At 35.7% G+C, this 21200-nt stretch overlaps 1 protein-coding gene across 1 annotated transcript; it reads left to right on the top strand.

Annotated features, from left to right (window-relative positions):
• Window positions 1-565: 565 nt before the first annotated feature.
• Window positions 566-15277, top strand: LOC110883934 (protein ROOT HAIR DEFECTIVE 3 homolog 1). The gene is made up of 21 exons (XM_035979072.1): window positions 566-585; window positions 660-762; window positions 1188-1258; window positions 1347-1410; window positions 1542-1607; window positions 1672-1719; window positions 1800-1862; window positions 1961-2017; window positions 3037-3195; window positions 3772-3840; window positions 3920-4011; window positions 5019-5097; window positions 6282-6447; window positions 7740-7864; window positions 9898-10160; window positions 11672-11768; window positions 11860-12015; window positions 12576-12680; window positions 14143-14237; window positions 14363-14459; window positions 14853-15277. Exons 1-21 carry the CDS (start codon window positions 566-568, stop codon window positions 14973-14975), a joined length of 2118 nt encoding a protein of 705 aa, XP_035834965.1. The 3' UTR covers window positions 14976-15277.
• The last annotated feature ends 5923 nt before the right edge of the window (window positions 15278-21200 follow it).

Here is a 21200-nt window from a genome sequence, read left to right as displayed (position 1 = left end):
AAACACGTGTATTTCAAACTAGTTAAGTGACATTAATATATCAAATTTAGATTTAGGGACTTATTTGCGCAAACTGAGTAAGTATGTTGGTTTTTTATGATGTTACTCGTGTTGTGTTTATGTAGTTGTTGATTATTACTTTGGTGATGGTTCACTTGTATGCTAAAAACAATATGAAACTTTAGATGATTTGAAAATATTGCTATTCGAAAACTATCATAATCTTGTTATACTTGTACATTTTGTTTTTCACAGGCGAAGCTCCTGATTGTTGCTCCGTCCACCTTATAGACGGAGACGGGACTTTCAATGCAGCAGGACTCAAAAAATTCATAAAAGAAGTAAAACTTCGCGAATGTGGTCTTTCTTACGCTGTTGTTTCTATCATGGGCCCACAAAGTAGCGGTATACATTCCTATGTCCATGAGTACTTTGTATTAAAGTTGTTCAACAGTTTTTAATCTCATCATTGAAACTGGCCCGAAAAGGATTGATGGATATATGTTTTGAACAGGGAAGAGCACGCTTTTGAATCATCTTTTTCATACCGATTTTAAGGAAATGGATGCATTTAAAGGCAGGCAAGCATCTATTTTCGTCGTTTAGTTCTCTTTTTTCTGATCCAGCTCAGCAAACCGAGTGTGTTATGTTATTATCAGGTCGCAGACCACCAAAGGTATATGGATGGCTCGATGTGCTGGCATTGAACCGTGCACTATTGTTATGGATCTTGAGGGCACCGACGGAAGAGAACGAGGAGAGGTTGCATTCTTGAATTCGCGTTGTTTATAATTCTGTTTTGTTAGTTGTATCAACTTAGTTCCTTTTCGTTGTTAGATAAACCATAAAAGTATAATATTGTTACATAGGGCATGTATATATAGAGTTTGATAACACACATACATACATTGATACATACATAACTACAGTGGCGAAGCTTGAGATTTCCGACCGGAGGGTTGAAAACGTATATACCAAAATTTTCTATAAAACCAGGGGGTAAAAAACGTATATACCCAAAAAATTTTAAACGAAAACTACATACTCTCCACTGCTGAGCGAAAAGTTCGGGGGGTCAGCCGCCCCCTCCCGCCCCCACAAAGCTACGCCCCTGCATAACTAGTCTATATATAAAGGAACTTATTGCTTATTATTGCTTGCATATCAGTAAACTTCGCGTGTTGCAGGATGATACCGCGTTTGAAAAACAAAGTGCACTTTTTGCGCTTGCTGTTTCGGACATAGTACTTATAAATATGTAAGTGTGCGTAAATATGAGATACACCATGTTACATCCGTAAAAAAATATTGTTTCAGTTTGTAAAAAAAATGTGTTGCTTGCTTAGGTGGTGCCATGATATCGGTCGTGAGCATGCTGCAAATAAGCCTCTACTAAAAACCGTTTTCCAGGTGTGTGTGCACGCGTGTGCGTGTGCGTGTGTGTGTGTGTGTGTGTGTGTGTGTGTGTATATATACTTGTTTTGTTCTCCTTTTTAATCAGAAGCTTCCAACAATCTACTTTTGCTATTTTCGATTTTCAGGTCATGATGAGATTATTTAGTCCACGCAAAACAACGTTAATTTTTGTTATACGCGATAAAACAAGAGTAAGTGTGGTCTTTTAATCTTGTTATATTTTCATCTGCTGATTTTTTTTTTTTTTTATTAAAGACACCTTTGGAAAATTTAGAGCCTGTCTTAAGAGAAGATATACAGAAGGTAAACTTCGTTAAAACTTGATTAAAGTCGTAGTATATACTTTTAATATTGTTAATTATGCAATATCTTGTTGGCTATAGATATGGGATTCGGTTCCGAAGCCAGAAGCCCATAAAGAAACACCATTGAGTACATTTTTCAATGTAATATACCAAATATATCGCTCTTTGTTGCCGTCACATATTGTTATATGGTGTTTAATTGTGTTAGTTTTTATTTTCCTTACTGATGAATTGACCAGATTGAAGTTGTTGCTTTTTCTAGCTACGAAGAGAAGGAAGAACTGTTCAAAGAACAGGTAGAGTACATGTTCTTTTGAACAAAATCTTATGCATGCTTTTATTTTAGTTTCTACAGCTTGATCATTTTGACAGTGTAAGCTGTAAGACTATATTCATGATCTATTGAATTGTTTCATATTAGTTTTTACAGCTTGATATACGAATAGATTGATTTGGGTTGTGTTTTATCTCTAACATGGTAAATGGGTTGACATGGTCAAAGTTCATCTGATATGTATGCGAATTAATTAAACCTCATTATTTGAGTTATTAAAAGAAGAAAAGATTATTTCTGTAATATCATTTTTGTAATCATTTTTAACACATTAAGTGGTTAAAAAAACGAATAAAATGGTTCATTATCAACCTGACCCGTACTAAAAGTTGCTACGCCCATAGCTATAGACAGCGAGCATAGTGCCCGCTATAGCGAATAGCGTAGCGATCGGTGGCGGATCTTGCCCGTTGAACGTCCCAGGGCCGAAAGACACGGGCACTAAAAAATGGCCGGGCCGAACATAGTATATATAAAAAATTTCGATCGAAATGCGGAAAATTAGCACTACGACCGAAAAACTTGCCAGGGCCGTGGCCCTGGCACAGGCCTTCTAAGATCCGCCCATGGTAGCGATGCGATACTATGCCGCTGTCTGATTGTTAGTGCCTAAAAAGAGAGGAAATAATGGGAAAATATTTTTTTTCTTTTTAATAAATACAAGTAGCGACCGAAAAAATAACCGTAATTCTAAGGTTTTTTTGTTACAGGATTGAATATAGAAGCGTGTATTCTTCCATATTTACTGGATTTTTTATAAAATATACATTTAACATATTTCTAAAAATTTCTTCTAGTGTATCGCTAAATATGAAATAGCACCCGCTATTTCATCACTATTGCTACGTAACGTATAGGTAGCATGCCGTTGTCGTTCGCTATTCGCCATCAATAACTATGGCTACCCCTAATAATTAAGAATTTGCACTTTTCTTGTATTTTAGTGAACATTTTAATCATATATTATTATTTTTATGTAAGGCTGCCAACTTGAGGCAAAGATTCTACCATTCCATTGCACCTGGAGGGCTTGCTGGTGATAGGCAAGGAGTTGTTCCCGCTTCGGGTTTTTCTTTTAGTTCAGAACAGATTTGGAAAGTTATTAAGGAGAATCGCGACCTTGACCTGCCAGCTCACAAGGTACTGTAATTTGCTATACTCACTTTTTTTAATACGTAGAGTAAAACGCCATTTTCGTACACTTTTGCGACTTTCATCCAAAGGTTTGTTTTTCTGCATCTGGATCCAAAAGATTTGAAATCTTGTCATTTTTATCCAACTCATTAACTCCATCCATTTTTCTCCATTAAATGAGGGGCATTTCCATCTCTTTTTAGACATTTTTTATTAAATAAAAACACTATAAGAAATAAAGATCCACCTCTGTTGATTTTTTCCCCTTTAATCATCACAAAAAATCTAAAAAGACGACAATATCTCTGACTTAACGTTAAAAAATGGATAGAGTTAACAAGTTGGATGAAAATAGCAAGATTTCAAACCTTTTGGATCCAGATGTGGAAAAACAAACCTTTGGATGAAAGTCGCAAAAGTAACTAAACTTCACGCATGAAAATGCCATTTTACTCTAATATGCATATATCATATTCTATTCACAACACATTGCATGGAGAACAAAATGAAAATTGAATAGAGAAAGGTGTAAAAAAACTACACAATTTTTGAAACTTTTTCATCGTCCGATGCTTTCTGCAGGTGATGGTGGCCACCGTGCGTTGCGAAGAAATTGCTAACGAGAAATACTCCGCCTTTGTTACAAACAAGGTATGTCGTTTTCGTTCTGCAAGTTAACGGTAATTTATTTCCTTAAGTTTTTGGAATTAATTTGTTTGTAATATTATAGGACTGGTGTGAGCTAGAGGAAGCTGTGAAATCTCATTTGGTGCCAGATTTTGGGAAGAAGCTTAGTTCAATGCTTGAAACTTGTATTTCAAGGTATGTACATATATGCTGGCATATGTTCAAGCATTTTAACTGCTTTTGTATACATGATGATTATAATAAAAAGTTAACCTAAGAACCACTAAGAACTAAAGAACCAATCCCGCCCTTGGATCAAAAAAGAAATATAGTAGAGTTAACGGCCATTTTCGTCCCTGTGGTTTGTCCAGTTATGCCAGTTTAGGCCAAATTTCAAATTAGTACCAGTTTAGGCCCTGGCATTCTTAAAACTTGCCAGTTCCGTCCAAAAAGTTAACGGTCGTTAACTTTGACTTTTTAATGAGCAGTAAAAAGGTAATTTTCCATTTTTATTTTCTTCTCCAATTTTTTACACCTCTTTAACAGTGGCGAAGCTTGAGATTTCTAATCGAGGGGTCGGAAACGTATATACCCAAAAATTTCTATAAAACGGGGGGTCGAAAACGTATATACCCAAAAAAATTTATACGAAAACTACATACTCTCCACTACTGAGCGAAAAGTTCGGGGGGTCGGCCGCCACCTCCCGCCCCCACTATCCTTCACCCATGCTCTTTAATACAACGGTGGCGATAGGGTTTTATTAGGGATAGATGGCAAATTACCTTTTTACCCCTCAATTAACAGTCAAAGTTAACGATCGTTAACTTTTCGGACGGAACTAGCATGTTTCAAGAATGCCAGGAAAGAAAATGGTTCAAATTTGAAATTTGGCCTGAACTGACATAATTGGACAAACCACATGGACATCTGTGCCATCTATTTATATGGGAATAGACTTAATCTCAACACTTAATATTTTCATTTTTTTTATCAAGTGACCAAAATTCTTCTTTTGTTGTCAAATTTATTGTGTCCTTCATATTGTATGATATCACAAGCTTACTTTTTATAGTAATCTTTTATGTCTAGTTACTTTTACATTTTTTATTAACTTGAATTCTGATGAAAACATCATTATAACTTGTTCTTTGTTCTATCCTTGGCTTCACATGTTTATTTATTATGAATTCTTTTCGCAGCTACGATGACGATACTACGTTTTTCGAAGATGGAGTTAGGACAGCAAAGCAAAAGCAACTGGAAGAGAAATTGTTGCAAGTAATGTTGTTGTTTTTGTTCTCAAATTACTTTGATTATTAACTAAACTTAGCTCGGTTCGTAACAAAAATCTTGTTTTAACGTAGGATTTTGCTAATCTTTTTTAATATTAACTAGAATTAAGACCTGCCGTAATGCGGCGAGGATTCTTTAGTGATAACTAAGTCGATTTAGTGCGTGCACGTTATGTTGAACCTATCAAACAGGAAAAAATAGACGATGTAAAAACGTTCACCCGCAAAATTTAGAACGAAATGTAAAAATGTTAAACCAAAGACGCACGTTGTGGTGTGTTAAGTCACAAAATTTAGAACGAATGATAAAGCTAAAAATTTGCGGAAAATGAAAAATATAAAGGACCAAAGTTGAAAGTAAAAAAAGTTGTGAGGATAAATTGCAACAGATTAAAAGTTTTGTGTTAAAAGTAAAAAAAAAAAAAAACAAATAGTTTTGGGTTAAAAGTAATTTATAAAATACTTTTGGGTGAAAAGTAAAAAATCAAATTTTTTTGAAAAACCCCCAAAGCCAAGGTTACAACAACCATATGCATAACCATTTTTTCTTTGAAAAACCCCCAAAGCCAATATTACAACACATAAGTAAAAAAAAATCAAAGTGGTTAAATCGCAAAAGATGGAAACTTTTGAATTAGAAGTGAAAAAATCAAATTAATCAAAGGGGTTAAATTACCAAAGATTAAAACTTTAAACTTAAATTGTCAAAGATTAAAACTTTAGGGTTAAAAAAGAAACAAAGATTAAAATTTTAAACTTAAATTGCCAAATATTAAAACTTTAGGGTAAATTGTCAAAGATTAAAACCTTAGGGTTTAAAAGGAAACAAAAATTAAAACTTTAAACTTAAATTGTCAAAAAATTAAAAGTTTAATTTGATATCTTATTGCCCTGATTTACTGTTTGATTTTCATTTTAATTGAATATATAAAGTTTACTGTTCAAAGCATTTGTTTTTTAATATAAGGATCCCAAAGCTAAAGTTACAAGATATATATGCACATATAAGTTGCTTCTTTATAAGGTTTTAATTTCCATTTTTTTTTTTGAAAGCCTCTCAAAGCTAAAGTTACAAGATATATATGCACATATAAGTTGCTTCTTTATAAGGTTTTAATTGAACATAACATAAACAAGCCTAGATGCTTACTGATATTTTGTTTCTTTTAGCTTGTTCAAGCTGCCTACCAGTTAACTTTGGAACACATAAGGTCTGAAACACTTGAAAAGTTCAATAAAGCATTTGATAGTGCATTGAGTGAAGGACAAGGGTTTTCAAAAGCTGCTATTAATTGCAAAACATCAATCATGAAATTATTTGATGAACATTGTAAAGGTATACCTCCAGTTAATGACAGTTTATAAATTGTGGCAAGATCATCGGGTTGAGCAGGTTGGGCAACAGGTCAAGACAGGTGTGGGTCGAATCATGTCATTGTCAGAACTTTTTTGTTTATTGGCGAAATGGAAATAAATAATCCCACTTAACTCAATTTGGCCGATAATAATCCCAAGTCAGTTATTGGGCGATAATAATCCGAACTGGTCAATTTTTTTTTGTAAAATAGTCCGCCGTTAAAATAGCTTAACGGATTTAACTTTTTTCCAAATTACAAACCGATGTTTTAGGGCTTTTGATTAGAACGAGGATACGAGTCGATTGATGCAAAACTTACCTTGAGATTGTGCTCGAAATGGCTTGATTTTTGTTAATTGGAAGTTTAAACACCTGAATTGAAGCACCGTTTTCATGGGTTGGGGCAGTATTTCGAGGTAAGTTTTACATCAATCGACTTGTATACTCGTTCTGATCAAAAGCCCTAAAACATCGGTTTGTAATTCAGGAAAAAAACTTAACTCCGTTAAACTATTTTAACGGCGGACTATTTTACAAAAAAAAATTTGACCAGTTCGGATTATTATCGCCCAACAACTGACTTAGAATAATTATCGGCCAATTTGAGTTAGGTGGGATTATTTAGGAAAATTGGTTTTTAATAAACTAACCTTTGTCCCGTTGGTAAATAATAATCTTACCTACGTAATTGGTATACAATAATCCTACCTATCAACATGTTGGTACTCAATGAACTTCCGTTAATTTTTTAATAGAAAGTTAGTTTTTAAGTTTTATTTATTACACAAAAAGTCCCTGTAGTTGTAATTTACTAGTTTTAACTATTTTATAAAACAAAAAAAAAAACCTCAAGGGACTGTAATTTACTAGTTTTAACTTTAAAATAAAACTAGTAAATTACAACTACAGGGACTGTTTGTGTAATAAATAAAACTTAAAAACTAACTTCAGTTAAAAAAATTAACGAAAGTTCATTGAGTACCAACATGTTGATAGGTATGATTATTGTATACCAATTACGTAGGTAAAATTATTATTTACCAACGGGACAAAGGTTAGTTTATTAAAAACCAATTTTCCGATTATTTATTTCCAATTTGCCTTGTTTATTTTGAGTTTTATTAACAATTGTATTTTGTTACCATTGTTTATTGGGAACAAGTAAAGTTTAAATTCTATATAACTACTTTTATCGTGTTATGGGCATCATATTTATGTGCTTAAACATGCATGTTATGGATTTTTTCGGGCCTAATACACTAAATCCACAGGTGCTGTTGTCAAACAAGCTGACTGGGATCCATCTAAAGAAAGGGAAAAGCTTTCGCTTGATCTTGATGCACATATTTCTGATGTTTGTAATGCAAAGCTATCTGATCTTTCTACACAATATGAGGTAATACTAGTTTGAAACTTTTTACCTTAATTGAAAAATAATTTGGATATCAATACTCTACACTATGACTCATTGGCTGATTATAATCCGCTGACAATTTAACCAATGACACTCCGAACTTTCACTTTCGTTGCCAAGTGAAGTCTCACTCGCATAAGGGATATTGGCCTCTAATAATCCCTACTAGACGTCATTGGTCATTGACAGTCCCACCTTTTTTATTCCCTCTGACACTCCCACCTTTCAACTATATTTCCTCCCATAGTTGTTAAAAGCCATCGCCTCTTGCGCCTAGGCCCAATTTCCTAGTGAGGCGAGGCAATTGCGCCTTAAGTCAAGGCAATTGCGCTTTAATTCTCCAAGTGATGGTTCATGTGCAGGTTCCGGCGAGATTCCTAGATTCTTGAGTGTTTTCGGCCAAATTCTCTAAATTCTGGCAAGATTCTAGCTAGATACCTACTTTTATCTAACGAAACTACTTTTCTACACTAATAAACTAGCATTTTATAACTTTTGTTACTAAATAGACGATATTAAATGTTATATAATAGTTTTAGTTTGTTTTGTTTGAAGAATAGTATTAATTTTCTATTATATAAAAATATTTTATGTTTTTTTTGTTGTAAGCTTTTTTTCTCAGGCCCGCGCTTTTTTTGTGCCTTGCGCCTAGGCCCCAGGCGAGGCCTATGCGCCTTGAGTACGCTTAACGCTTTTAATAACTATGTTTCCTCCACCGGTCCTCAGCTCAAAAAACTTAACAGAGTTAAGTTTTTTTCCGAATTACAAACTGATGTTGTAGGGCTTTTTGATTAGAACGAGGATGTGAGTCGAATGATGTAAAACTTTCCTTGAAATTGTGCTCCAAACGACGAAAATGGTGTTTCAATTCGGGTGTTTAAACTTCCAAGTAACAAAAATCAAGTCGTTTGGAGCACCGTTTCGAGGTAAGTTTTATATCAATAGACTCGTATCCTCGTTCTGATCAAAAGCCCTAAAACGTCGGTTTGTAATTTGGAAAAAAAACTTAACTCCGATAAGTTTTTTTAACTGAGGACCGGTGGAGGAAAAATAGTTGAAAGGTGGGACTGACAGGCAGGGGCGGACCCACATAGAGTGGGTCGGGGTCCTCGGACCCCAATGTTTTTAAAAAAATTAGTAGATTCGGTATATTAAATTGTATAAGGACCCCATAAATATAATTAGGTGGACACCATAGAATGAAAAAGAAACCTGGTGTAGTGGTAAATCCCTCTCTTTACCAACATGAGGTCATAAGTTCAATCCTTGCATAGCTTGTTTTTCCTCTTTTTTTAAAAAAATTTAGTTCAAAACTCGCCATGACCCGACCTGAACGAGGAACGACCCAAAAATTTTAACGTTTTGTTATGAAAATTTTGAACACCGAAAAAAATGGACCCCATTGAAAAAAAATCTTGGGTCCGCCACTGCTGACAGGGGGATTAAAAAAAGGTGGGACTGTAAATGGCCAATGACGTCTAGTAGGGATTATTAGAGATCAATATCCCCGTGCATAATAATCATGGATTTACACTTGACATCCATTCAATTTCGCTCATGGTGGTGATGGGGATACGTATCTTCCTAGTGAGCGAAATTGAGTGAAAATCAAGTGTAATATGAGTGTAAGTATATGATGATTATGTGACTGAGACTGTCGTTGACAAAGAAAGTAAAAGTTAGGGGTGCCACTAGTTATATTGACAGTATGGATTATTATCCGCCAATGGGTCATAACATAGATTATTAAAATCCAATTTGCCAATCATTTAATTGAAAAGATGTTAAGATTATAATCATCATCATCATAATAATCTAGTTTTGTAATCATGTTTGTCCGTTAATTATTTTTTAGAATAGAAAAGCGTTTCTTAGTTACCACGACACGATTTAAAATCACCACTTTTGACTCGTTACCCAACCCAACAGACCTTCCCATTTTACCACCCGTACTCGTTGATTTCGCAAACCTTTGTTCACGATAAAACGTGACAATTGTATGAGTTCTTATGCAGTCTAAACTAAAGGAGGCACTATATGGACCAGTGGAAGCACTTCTACAAGCAACTAATGATGAAACATGGCCTTCAATAAGAAAACTTTTTAAACGTGAGACAGAAAATGTTGTCGCCGAGTGTTCTGCTGCACTTTCTGGCTTTGACATGAAAGAACAATCCAAAAAGGATTTCTCATCAAAATTAGAAAATTATGCAATAGACTTAGTTGAAAAGGTGGCCAAAGAAGAAGCTGGTAGAGTTCTATATCTTATGAAAGAGAGGTATTTGCTTATTTTTATTACGAGCAGGGGCGGAACCAGAGGGGGGTCAAGAGGGTCCGTTGACCCTCCGGTCACCGGAACTTTTTGAATTTTTATTTATAAATTTTGAGTATTTGAAGAACAAACTTAGAGATGGACCCCCTAATTTGAACCAGTATAGAATATAAGTTTATGATGACCCCCTAACTAAATCGTTTTGGTTCCGCCACTGATTACGAGGTTCATAATTAGAGGCGGTAATTTCGATCTATTTACTTATGAATGGGTTAAATTGGGGTGTGCTTTTATCACAATTGTGTCAAAATATAAAACAGATAAAATGGTTTTATTTAAGAGTAAATTACAAAAATCGTCCTTTATGTATGTCACTTATTGCAAACTGTGTCCTTTGTCTTTAATCATTACAGAAAACGTACTCGACGTTTGCAAACCCTTGCAAGTTATGTCCTTTAGACCTAACTCAGTTAAATTTTTCTGGTAAAATCTGACCAAATGGACCCCAAATGAGGGTACTTTTGTCATTTTACTCTCATGTGGGGGTCCATTTGGTCAGATTTAACCATAAAAATATCCTCATGTGGGGTCCATTTGGCCAGATTTAACCACAAAAATTAACTGAGTTAGGGCTAAAGGACATAACTTGCAAGGGTTTGCAAACATCGAAGACGTTTTCTGTAATTATTGAAGACAAAGAACACAGTTTGCAATAAGTGACATACATAAAGGACGATTTTTGTAATTTACTCTTTATTTAAAGATTTAGATTGTTATTGTAATAATATTGTAATCGTAAGTAACACATGTGATAAAAAAGAGCGTGCCGGTCATAAATCTTAATAGTTGTGCTAGTTAAAACCATGGTTGTAAAAATCACTAGGCGCTAGTCTGTAGTGATTAATCGGATTGAGATTTTTAAATGCAATTTTCAATTTTACATATATATACACGCACATTTTTATAGGTGAAAATTTTAGGAAAAATTACAAGTTTTGTCCTTTATCTTTATACCACTTTTCAGGTGGTGTCCTTTTTAACGAATGTTGACAGGCGGTGTCCTTTACTAGGTATTTTGTTGCAAGTTTAGTCCTTTGCACCTAACACAGTTAAAAAACCATGTTAATTGTTGACAGGCGGTGTCCTTTACTAGGTATTTTGTTAGGACTAAACTTACAACAAAATACCTAGTAAAGGACGCCGCCTGTTAACATTCGTTAAAAAGGACACCGCCTGAAAAGTGGTATAAAGATAAGGACAAAACTTGTAATTTTTCCAAAATTTTAAGTAGAGAGGTTTTAACCCCTCCTCGACCCATTTTTTAAGTATACAGGATTAATCGCCGGAATCGCCCATTTTTGGCCAGCCGACTACCAATTACTGGACCGATTAACGAAAGATTAGTCAGTGACCGGCTGACTAGCGATTAATCGCCGACTAGTCCCAATTTTTACAACACTGGTTAAAATTAAAACTAATCTCACTTTTCATGTGATTGTCTAAAACATCATGCACAGGTTTACAAGCATATTTAATCATGATAGCGATCAAATGCCTCGGGTTTGGAGTGGAAAGGAAGATATTCGAGCAATTACTAAAACCGCTCGTTTATCTGTAAGAATCTCGGCACTAGAGAATACAATCTTTTAGTTGTAACTTGTAACATGCTATATCTGTTCTTATTTGTTATTTCACAAAATTTCAGTGTTTACAGTTGCTATCTGTATTGGCCGCAATTCGTTTGGATGGAGACGCAGATAAGATTCAAGAGACGCTTATCCTTACTTTATTAGATCCAACGAAAGTTGCTGTTAAGAGCTCCACTTCAAATGATCCATTGGCCTTAAGCACTTGGGAGAAGGTAATGATATTTTTAAGACAAATATTTATAAAAATTTTTAAAACCATAGTTGTCAATAGCGGTCGCTGTGGTTGCTATAGCGAATAGCGTAGTGTATAAGTCAAAGGTCGCTACAGGGTATGTAGCCATAAATAGCGGGATTTTAGTTAATTTATTATTATTTTAAATATAAATAGTGATTAAATATAGCAATAAAATAGCAGGAATTATAGGTTTTTTTTTAATATACATGTAAAATAGCGTATATACCAGGTATTTTGATATAATATACATATACAATTTTTTTTATTTTTATTCTAGTGTATTGCTATTTATAAAATAGCCGCCCGCTATTTATCGTTATTCGCTGTGTAGCATATAGGTACCTTATCGCTATTTGTCGCTATTCGCCATTAACAACTATGTTTAAAACTCGATCCGACCTGTACAAAGAAGTTAAGAACTACCACGTTTTGACCTGTATGCAACCCACTGTACCTGTGCTTTTTGCACTTCTAGTTTTTTTTTTTTTTTGATTGTTTTGTTACATGTTTTTTGGCGTTTTATCTGTTTAAACTTAGGTCCCCGCATCAAGGACGTTGATTACTCCTGTTCAGTGCAAATCTTTGTGGAGTCAGTTTCAAAAAGAGACCGAGTATACAGTCACTCAAGCTATATCTGCCCAGGTATGTTTGCTATTATGTTATTCTTCATATAATACTATATTTGGGATTATCTAAACAGTTACAACTATACATATGGTTCATAATATGAGTGCACCTAGTAATTTATTTATTTTTATTTTCCTGTGTGTTCCTTTTTAATTCTGGCTACATAAACTTCTTTAGTTGTTCTGCATGGATTAATCATCATCATCATCATCATCATACTCAGTAAATCCCACCAATGGCAAAGCTAAGGTAGGGTCAGAGGAGGGTAAGATGTAGACAACCTTACCTCTACCCCGTAGGAATAGAGAGGCTGCTTCTAGTGAGACCCCCGGCTCGATGGTAGTTTTGTATCAAGCCATGGACATAACACTAGGCAATTAAGACAAAGGCCAATTAGTGCATGTACTCCCTCGTCTTTCAGCTATCAACGCCACCACATGATGCATGATTAACCATCCCCCTCTTTTAACATTATTTTCACGAAATTAGTAAAATGACGTTAAAATTAGAGCACTTTCACTTTTGCCCCCCCCCCCCCCCGAGCGCCTACACATATATACATTATATGCGCATACCGCAAGTGAGGCGTTCTGCATGGATTAATGTGTGTTAATATTTATAGTTGGTTACAAATCCTGCTTCTACTCGTTTTCTCCCTTTAACCCCTGTTCTCATTGGTTAACAAGGAATAGATGGAGTCCCGTGAGTTTTCTGGTAATGGGTTCTCGTGGTTATCAAAAAAAAATTGTCGGGTGTACGCCTTTGTAAACCCAAAAAAAAAAATAAATAAATAAAATAAAAACTTGAATAAGGTTATATGACACTATAAGATCACATAATAATGGATGTTTGGATGTGTAATAATAATCAATTGGTTATAGAAAATATTGTTTGGATTTTTTTTTTTTTTTTGTGGGAGATAAGTAATTGTTATATATATCTCAAATTCAATATTATATGGGACAAATTACATAAGGATAGCAGGTAGACGGGCAACAAACTGCGTCGCCATCCCCTTCTGAATAGAAAACCCTAATATGCTAAAAACAAAGCCTCGCCCCTGAGGGGTCGAAAAGTTGCAGCTTGAAATTGACTACGCAAATATGATTATATGACCCAACATCAAAAGCTAATTATCGCGACTATAAATCTAAGGGGGTGTTTGGTGTTGCGTTTTCAAAATAGATTATGCATTTTCAAAATAGATTTTGCGTTTTCAAAACAGCGTTTTGAAAAAGCATGTAGGTACATGCTTCTCCAAAACTGCGTTTTGGAGGCAGATAATCACTTTTTCATCCAAACACTTTTTTAGCTTATTTATGTTTTACAAACGCAATAATCAAATAATCACTTCAAAACGTAATCCCACACACCCTCTAAATAATCAGAATAAATTCAATATGCAAATCCAGACACCCCATTTATTTTCGATGTCTAGTGTCTTTAGTTAATGTAAGCTTCCTGCTGTGATCTTCAGGAAGCTAACAAGAAAAGCAGCAATTGGTTACCACCTCCATGGGCTATTATGGCCTTATTTGTTTTGGGATTCAACGAATTCGTGACCCTTTTGAGGTACTTTCTGCTTTAGCATATCTCACATATCCATACTCCTTTCTTTATCTTAAGATTAAGAATGTGTATCTGTATTCTTTCATTACGTCGTGACAGACCCCTCGTTATATGGTCCTATATTGCAGGAATCCGTTGTATCTGATATTGATTTTCGTCGGTTATTTGCTTTTGAAAGCTTTGTGGGTTCAACTAGACGTTGCTTCTGCATTCCGCAATGGCTTTGTGAGTGTTAAATGATATTTTTGCATGCTATTGATTATGGTGATGATCGTTTCGACTCATGAATGAGTCGATTCGGTTTATCTTTGGGTCAATGACTAATGTATAGTTTAATGCAAAAAACCTCCCAAATCATTTTATTCAAAATTTTATATTTATTAGAAATTTAATATAATTTTGTAAGCACATTTAACACTTAACTATTTACAAAAAAAGTTAATTAGACCCATTAATGGTTGACGTTTCTTCTTTTTTTTTTTTTTAAAAAAAAGCTCAAAAGGAAAAAAAAAAATTCGGCCCACGCCCATTTTTCATTTTGACCGACCCATCAACAGTGATCAACTTACTAGTAAGTCACTAATATCATCGACGCATGTTTTGTTTTTGTGTCTCCAGCTTTCAGGCATGCTCTCAATATCCACCAAATTTATTCCCGCCATCCTCAACCTGACGAGAAAACTCTCAGAGCAAGGACAAACGCCCAACAATCCACAAATTACTCATCAACATAGTTCTTAGTATGAATAGTATCGCCAAATTTAGTGGGGGATAAGAGAGGCATTAGACAAACATTTCATCTAGGTGAGGTGACATTTAGTAAAGAAATCTAATCCAACGGCCCGTTTGGACATGTCACTAGTAGTGAATCAATTCATCGGATAATGAACTTCTCGTGCATGCCAAATTGATCGTTTTTCTAATACGATCCGTATTGGGTTTCTAAGTATTTTACTCCCAAACAAGGTAACAAAAGCCATACATACATTATATACATGTTTGTTACTTCTTTTTGGTTTTTCCTTTGATTGTATGTGAAAAAACTCATTCTTGGTAAAGGAAAACCTTCATTCTAGTGACTTCAAATTACAATGTCACGTGTTATGATGGTTATTGGTGCATTTTAACATAATATTATATGTATAAGGTCCATATATCTAATGGGTTCTAAAAGGTATTTGTATTGAGACTGAGACTGAATCATATCAAAGAATATTATGTGTTGATACCATTACATCCACTACTATAATGTCATGACCCTTCAAACACAACTTCATTTAACTAGAAAGGGTATCTAAAATCTAATTAGGCGTCGAGCAAAAGAATAAAACTTGATTTTTTTAATAAACAATAGCACTGACGGAGTCACAAAAGTCCTAGTGTGGTGGGCCTCTGGCCCTCTGCACACTGTCCATTCCCAATATCATGTGTAATTTTTTTTTCTTATATTAGCCCCAAATGCCTATAACTACACCTATCATTTTCAATGGTATTTATTCCATTTACATGTTTTAATTCGTTTAAAAACAGATACAATTATACAAAGATGTTGTGAATTGTGTATGTTTAAAAGGCCCAAGTATGGCAACAAGGCATTTATATTTTAAAGGCCCAAGTGCCCCAACCTAGCACCATATTGTTTGAAGTTGATTTGAACACTTGCGTAGTTTGTGCGGTAAAACTTTTACCGCATAAGGGTGATTTACGAAAATGACCATATCTTTGGCTACGGGTCTTCATTTTAGGAGTTCGACCAGTCAAATCGAAGCTTGAAACGAGGAGCACGTCGTGACACAAGTTTCGGTCCAAAAAACGCATTCTAGTGGAAGTTACAGGCAGTTTTGTGTCTTTTCATGTTTTTTGCACTTTGTTTTGGGCTTGTATTTGACCCATGGCCTTTATTGGTCGTTTCGAATTTTTGTTCTTATTTATGTTCTTCTCATGTAATTTGGATGGTCATTCATCAATTTTGTAAATTCTCTGCCTTTGGGTCGAATTTGGGTTTTGAGGAAGATTATCACGGATATTCACATAATCAATGTCATCAATCATTCATTATCATTTCACACGCTACGTCATAAGTGGAAATATAAACTTGATCTCTATAATTTATTGTATTTGTAGGCTATTACTATACATATATAAAACGGTTATACGTATGTAAAAGTGTGTATTTGTAACAACTCTCACCAAAACTAGTATTTATTATTATATTATGTGTTATTTTGTTTACTAGGAAACCCTAATTAAGACCCCCAAGTGATCCTGCATAAACCCTAAAATTTTCAGAACGATCGGAATCAGGATCAGGGCCCCCTAAAACTCAGGGGGGGGGGGGGTAAACCCCCGTTAGTATTATCTCAACAGTTTTACGTGTGAATTGAAATTGGACGAGCGATCAACTCAGCAAGCCTACTTAGACACGGGGCTACCCTATGGTAGGGGGCAGCCCCTCGCGCCACGCGACACTCCCTCGCGCCACGCGAGGGAGGCGGTTTTTCAGTTATAAATAGTAGTGTTTGGGACTTGATTTCTGGAGTTGGAACGACGTAAAAATTTGATTCATGCACTGAGTTGTAGTCCAAATACTACAAAACACACACACGATCACGAAACGCTGCCGCAAAACAGGGTAATAACTCGATCGCTATTACGATTAAATATCTGATCGATTGAAACTATCCAATGGATGTTTAAGTGCTGCCCGCATTAGGGCTATACTTTGTTATTCGTCGTGATTCCGACAGGATGTTTGGGTGTTGCCCAAATCCGGGCTATGCTCTGTCATTCGTTGCGAATCCGCTGGATATTTAAGTATTGCACTTTGCCATTCGTTGTGAGGGTTGTATCTCGTGAATTATCGTAAATGCTGTATTAGTTACTAACCTGGTTCGTGTGCATTATTGTTTAAACTAGGTTATTCGGCTTACCAGTAGGCTAAACCCTGCCTGTCTAAACTTGCAAAGTGAGTCATTCTCTTTTTATCAATTATGTTTTACAATACTCAAAACTATTTTCAAAGTTATAATTACAGGGATTAAGTCGTGGTTATCTTGAATCACTGGCTAGTGGGGTATTGTGCACATTACTAATCTCTCACGGTTAGGTTAATAAGCCCTAACACAGGTTAGGCAAATAAGTCCTAACAGTGATAATCGTCACTACTTGAGTGAAAGGACCCAATAGTGGCATGACCATTGTCACCAGGAAGTGACACCGGCGCCAGATAAAAATAAGATAAAGGCCATTGTAATCGCTCTTATGTTGTAAATTATAACAAATGTGTCATTTTATCAAAATGAATGATTCACTCAGTATTTCCCCGCTGACAAAATATTTTACAACATGTTTCAGGTGACCTACTGTGAATTCAAGTACAAGTGCTACGGAGCACTCCCAAGCTTGAAGTAGTGGCTCAAATTAAATAAATAAATAAATAAACATGTTTTGTAAAATAAAAAGGGAATTCCTATGAAATTCCTCCACTGTAAATTACGGGGCTTATCCCGAATTATGAAATAAATAATACTCGGGCATTTTCAATTTTAAACGATACTGTTAAGACATCCGCTGTAAAAATAAATACCACGGGTTTTCTGTCCCGCGGCTCCTGGACCGGGTCAAACCGGGCGCGGGGGCCGTGACAGAAAAAGGTGGTATCAGAGCCACTGATTTAAGCCAATTAAGTATTTAGAAATACTTAATTTATCTGGTTGTCATTATGTGATTTTGTGAAACTTTAGTTTACAAAATTTTAACTTAGGATTGTGTGCGTCTTCATGTGTGCTAACAACATGAACGAACTATCAGAAGCCCTACAAAATATTTCAATCCATAGTACAGATATGGATATCACTAGTATTACCACTGGATACCAGGCAGATGTGGAGGAGCCTATGGTATTTTAAGCCCAACCTCAGGAAAAACCTAAAGTAGTGAAAAAGAGACATAGGTGGGCAGGTTGGAGGCGTGTACGTAGAAAGAAGTTAGCAACTCAAAAGACCATGAAAAAGGACGATCCAAAAGACAAAGGAAAGGGAATAGAAACTGGGGAGAGTTCCAGGCAAAATCAAGAACCACTATCTTGGGAAGAAGAGCTGGACCGTAAACTGTCACTAGGAGATATCATCGGACCTGCCGATGAAACTCTCTTTAATTACCCAGCAGAAGCCCTACTACCTGTTAACCCAGAACCTACCATTCCAGGCCCTATTATGCACCCTAGACCTTTCCCAGGAACACTAGAAGAGTGGTGGACTGCCGACTGGCAATTTCAGAACATCATGAATAGCCCTAACACTTTTCTCCCTCAATTCGACCCGGAACCGATACCAAACCCACCAATGAGTAACGAAAACTTAGCTGAACTCCGCCATTATGGCGAGGAGCTGGTGGATGCCGGAAATAGAATTCGGGAGGTAGGAGAGCAGATCTCCTGGTAATACGACGAGAGGGAACGTCGTTTCTGAAAAGTCAGTTAACAGGGATTGCATGGGGTAGTGTGGTTATAATGTATAATACTAATAATAATAGTAAAATATAAATCTTGTAAAATAGTCTAAAAATAAAACCTTGTAATATAATTAGTGTGTACGGAAGCATAGTATTAAGAATATATAAAAATCGAATAGTCGCAAAGTCGACAGTTTTGGCTATACATGTTTGTGTGATTATTTGTTTCCTTAATTGTCTTTTTGTGGTAACTGACTACTTGTTAATGTATAGAATGGGTAAACAAAAGCTTTCGGATATTTACCATCAACTAGACAATGCCCAAAAGACTAAGAAAACCTCGTCCCAACCAAATTCCTCAAGATATTCAGTGAATACTAATGAAGGAATATTTATTCGTAAGGCACACTATGAAAACCCACTTACTCCCAAGAAGAGAGATTGGATTATTAGAAAAAGCCAAGAGAAAGTAGGAACGTCTAATTCAAAAGAAGTGGTAATTAATAAGGAAATAGGTAAAAACCTGCCATGGGAAGATGAATTAGATGAAAAATGGTCAGACCTTTATATGTTAGCCACTACTGCAGTAAACCTTGATCCTTAATTAAGATAAGTGGCCAAACCAAGACCAACCATGGTAACTACATAAGTATGAGGGAATAAAATAAATGCAGGGTGTAATTGTCATAGTATGTTTTGAATTCCAGTTGTAATAGATCCATAAGGTTGTTGTGTTTGCTATTTTAAATAAAGTTTGGTTGTAAAGTATATCAAAATGTTTGTATTAAGTAATAATTTGTGATTGATATATATCCAGATGGAACACGCTGTTAATGAACCAGTTAATGAAGTTAACCAATCGGAACATAATAACGAGGATCACTTCATAAACCGACAAGATATAGAAAACATCGTTGCTCAGGGAATAGTTAATGCTATCCCAGCTATCGTCGCTGCAGTAAAAAGTCCTGTTGAGCCTTCGCAAGCTCACCCTAGTAAACGTACGCACGACGATACTGCTAGTAATAGTATCAATGGAGGCGGTAATAATAATAATGACGGAATTCAAGCCCCGATATACAAAAGAATGAAAGCTGCAACACCTGGTTGCACTTATAAGGAATTTCTTGCCTGTAAACCAGTTGAATTTGCAGACAATGAAGGGGCGACTGCGGCACTGCGTTGGTTGGAGAAAACCGAGGCAGTAATCAAAATAAGTAAATGTGCCGAGGAAGATAAAGTCATGTACGCTTCTCACCTTTTCAAGGAAGAAGCGTTAGAATGGTGGAATACAGTATTGCAAGCTAAGGGAAGTGACGTGGCTTATGCCATGAGTTGGGAAGAATTTAGGCAATTGATAGAAAGAAAATTCTGTCCTGAATAAGAAAAAGAGCAGATGGCGAATAAGTTTCTAAGCCATCGAATGGTGGATGTAGATTGTCGAGGGTAAACTTCAAAATTCTTTGAGTATGCCAGAATCGTACCTACTCTGGCTTCACCGGAACCGGTACTTATATCTTGATATATTTGGGGTTTAATTAGCGAGATTCGTGATATTGTCAAGGCTGCTAGACCACGCACGATTGACAATGCGGTGGAATTAGCCAACACTCTGACTGATGGATTAGTACGTACGCGGGAGGAAAATAGAAAGAAGGAGTTAGCCCAAAAGATTACCCAAGGATTTCGTGTGGGTAATAGCAGTAACTTTAGGAAAAGAGGAACTGGGCAATCATCCACTCCGCCGTTCTGCAGGAACTGCAGAAAGAAGCATTATGGAAAATGCAAAGGGTATTGTAACTTCTACAAAACTCCAGGACATCAAGAAGAAGATTGCAGAAGGAAGAAAACAACAGTTTGCTATAACTGTGGAGAAATTGGGCATTTCAGGCCAGAATGCCCTAAATTGGTCAAACCAGCAGACAACAAGGCTAAACCTGCAGAAGGAAATACTAAGAAGAATGCAAGAGCCTTTCAATTAACTACACAGGAAGCCGAACTAATTCCCGACGTCATCGCTGGTACGTTCTTAGTTCACAATGTGTATGCAAAAGTATTATTCGACTCTGGTGCAAACCAAAGTTTTATAAATACTTCGTTCTGCCAAGCTCTTAATTTACCTTTAACCAACCTTAGGCAGATTTTCACAGTCGAAACGGCAGATGGGAATTCTGTTAAAATAGATAAGGTTTTGCGAGAAGAAAAGATAGAACTCTTAGGTCATAAATTTTTTGCAAACCTGTTACCTATGAATTTAGTCGGATTCGATGTTGTGTTAGGAATGGATTGGTTAGTAGCCAACCATGCTCGAATTCTTTGTGACAAAAATTCCATAGAAATCCACACACCTACAGGAGAATTAGTAATGATTACCGGAGATAAGCCACAAAAGCCACTGAAATTTATTTCAGTAATGAAGTTGGCTAGTTATTCAAGAAAACAAGGAATAGCATATATGGTTTCGGTAGTTGTTAATACCAAAAGTAAGAAACTGGAAGACATACCAATAGTATC

This window comes from Helianthus annuus, chromosome 10 (genome assembly GCF_002127325.2).
Source record: "Helianthus annuus cultivar XRQ/B chromosome 10, HanXRQr2.0-SUNRISE, whole genome shotgun sequence".
Classification (NCBI taxonomy): Eukaryota; Viridiplantae; Streptophyta; class Magnoliopsida; order Asterales; family Asteraceae; genus Helianthus; species Helianthus annuus.
Note: the sequence above shows the minus strand (reverse complement) of the source record. Positions and strands in the feature narration are given on the sequence as shown.

What these genes read in the sequence shown, in the direction of transcription:
- LOC110883934 (XM_035979072.1), top strand. Translation starts at nt 566, where the DNA reads ATGCATTTAAAGGCAGGCAA. An exon ending in CATTGAGTACATTTTTCAAT is followed by an intron (nt 1,863 to 1,960) that starts GTAATATACCAA and finishes TGAATTGACCAG; the next exon opens with ATTGAAGTTGTTGCTTTTTC. An exon ending in CCGCCTTTGTTACAAACAAG is followed by an intron (nt 3,841 to 3,919) that starts GTATGTCGTTTT and finishes GTAATATTATAG; the next exon opens with GACTGGTGTGAGCTAGAGGA.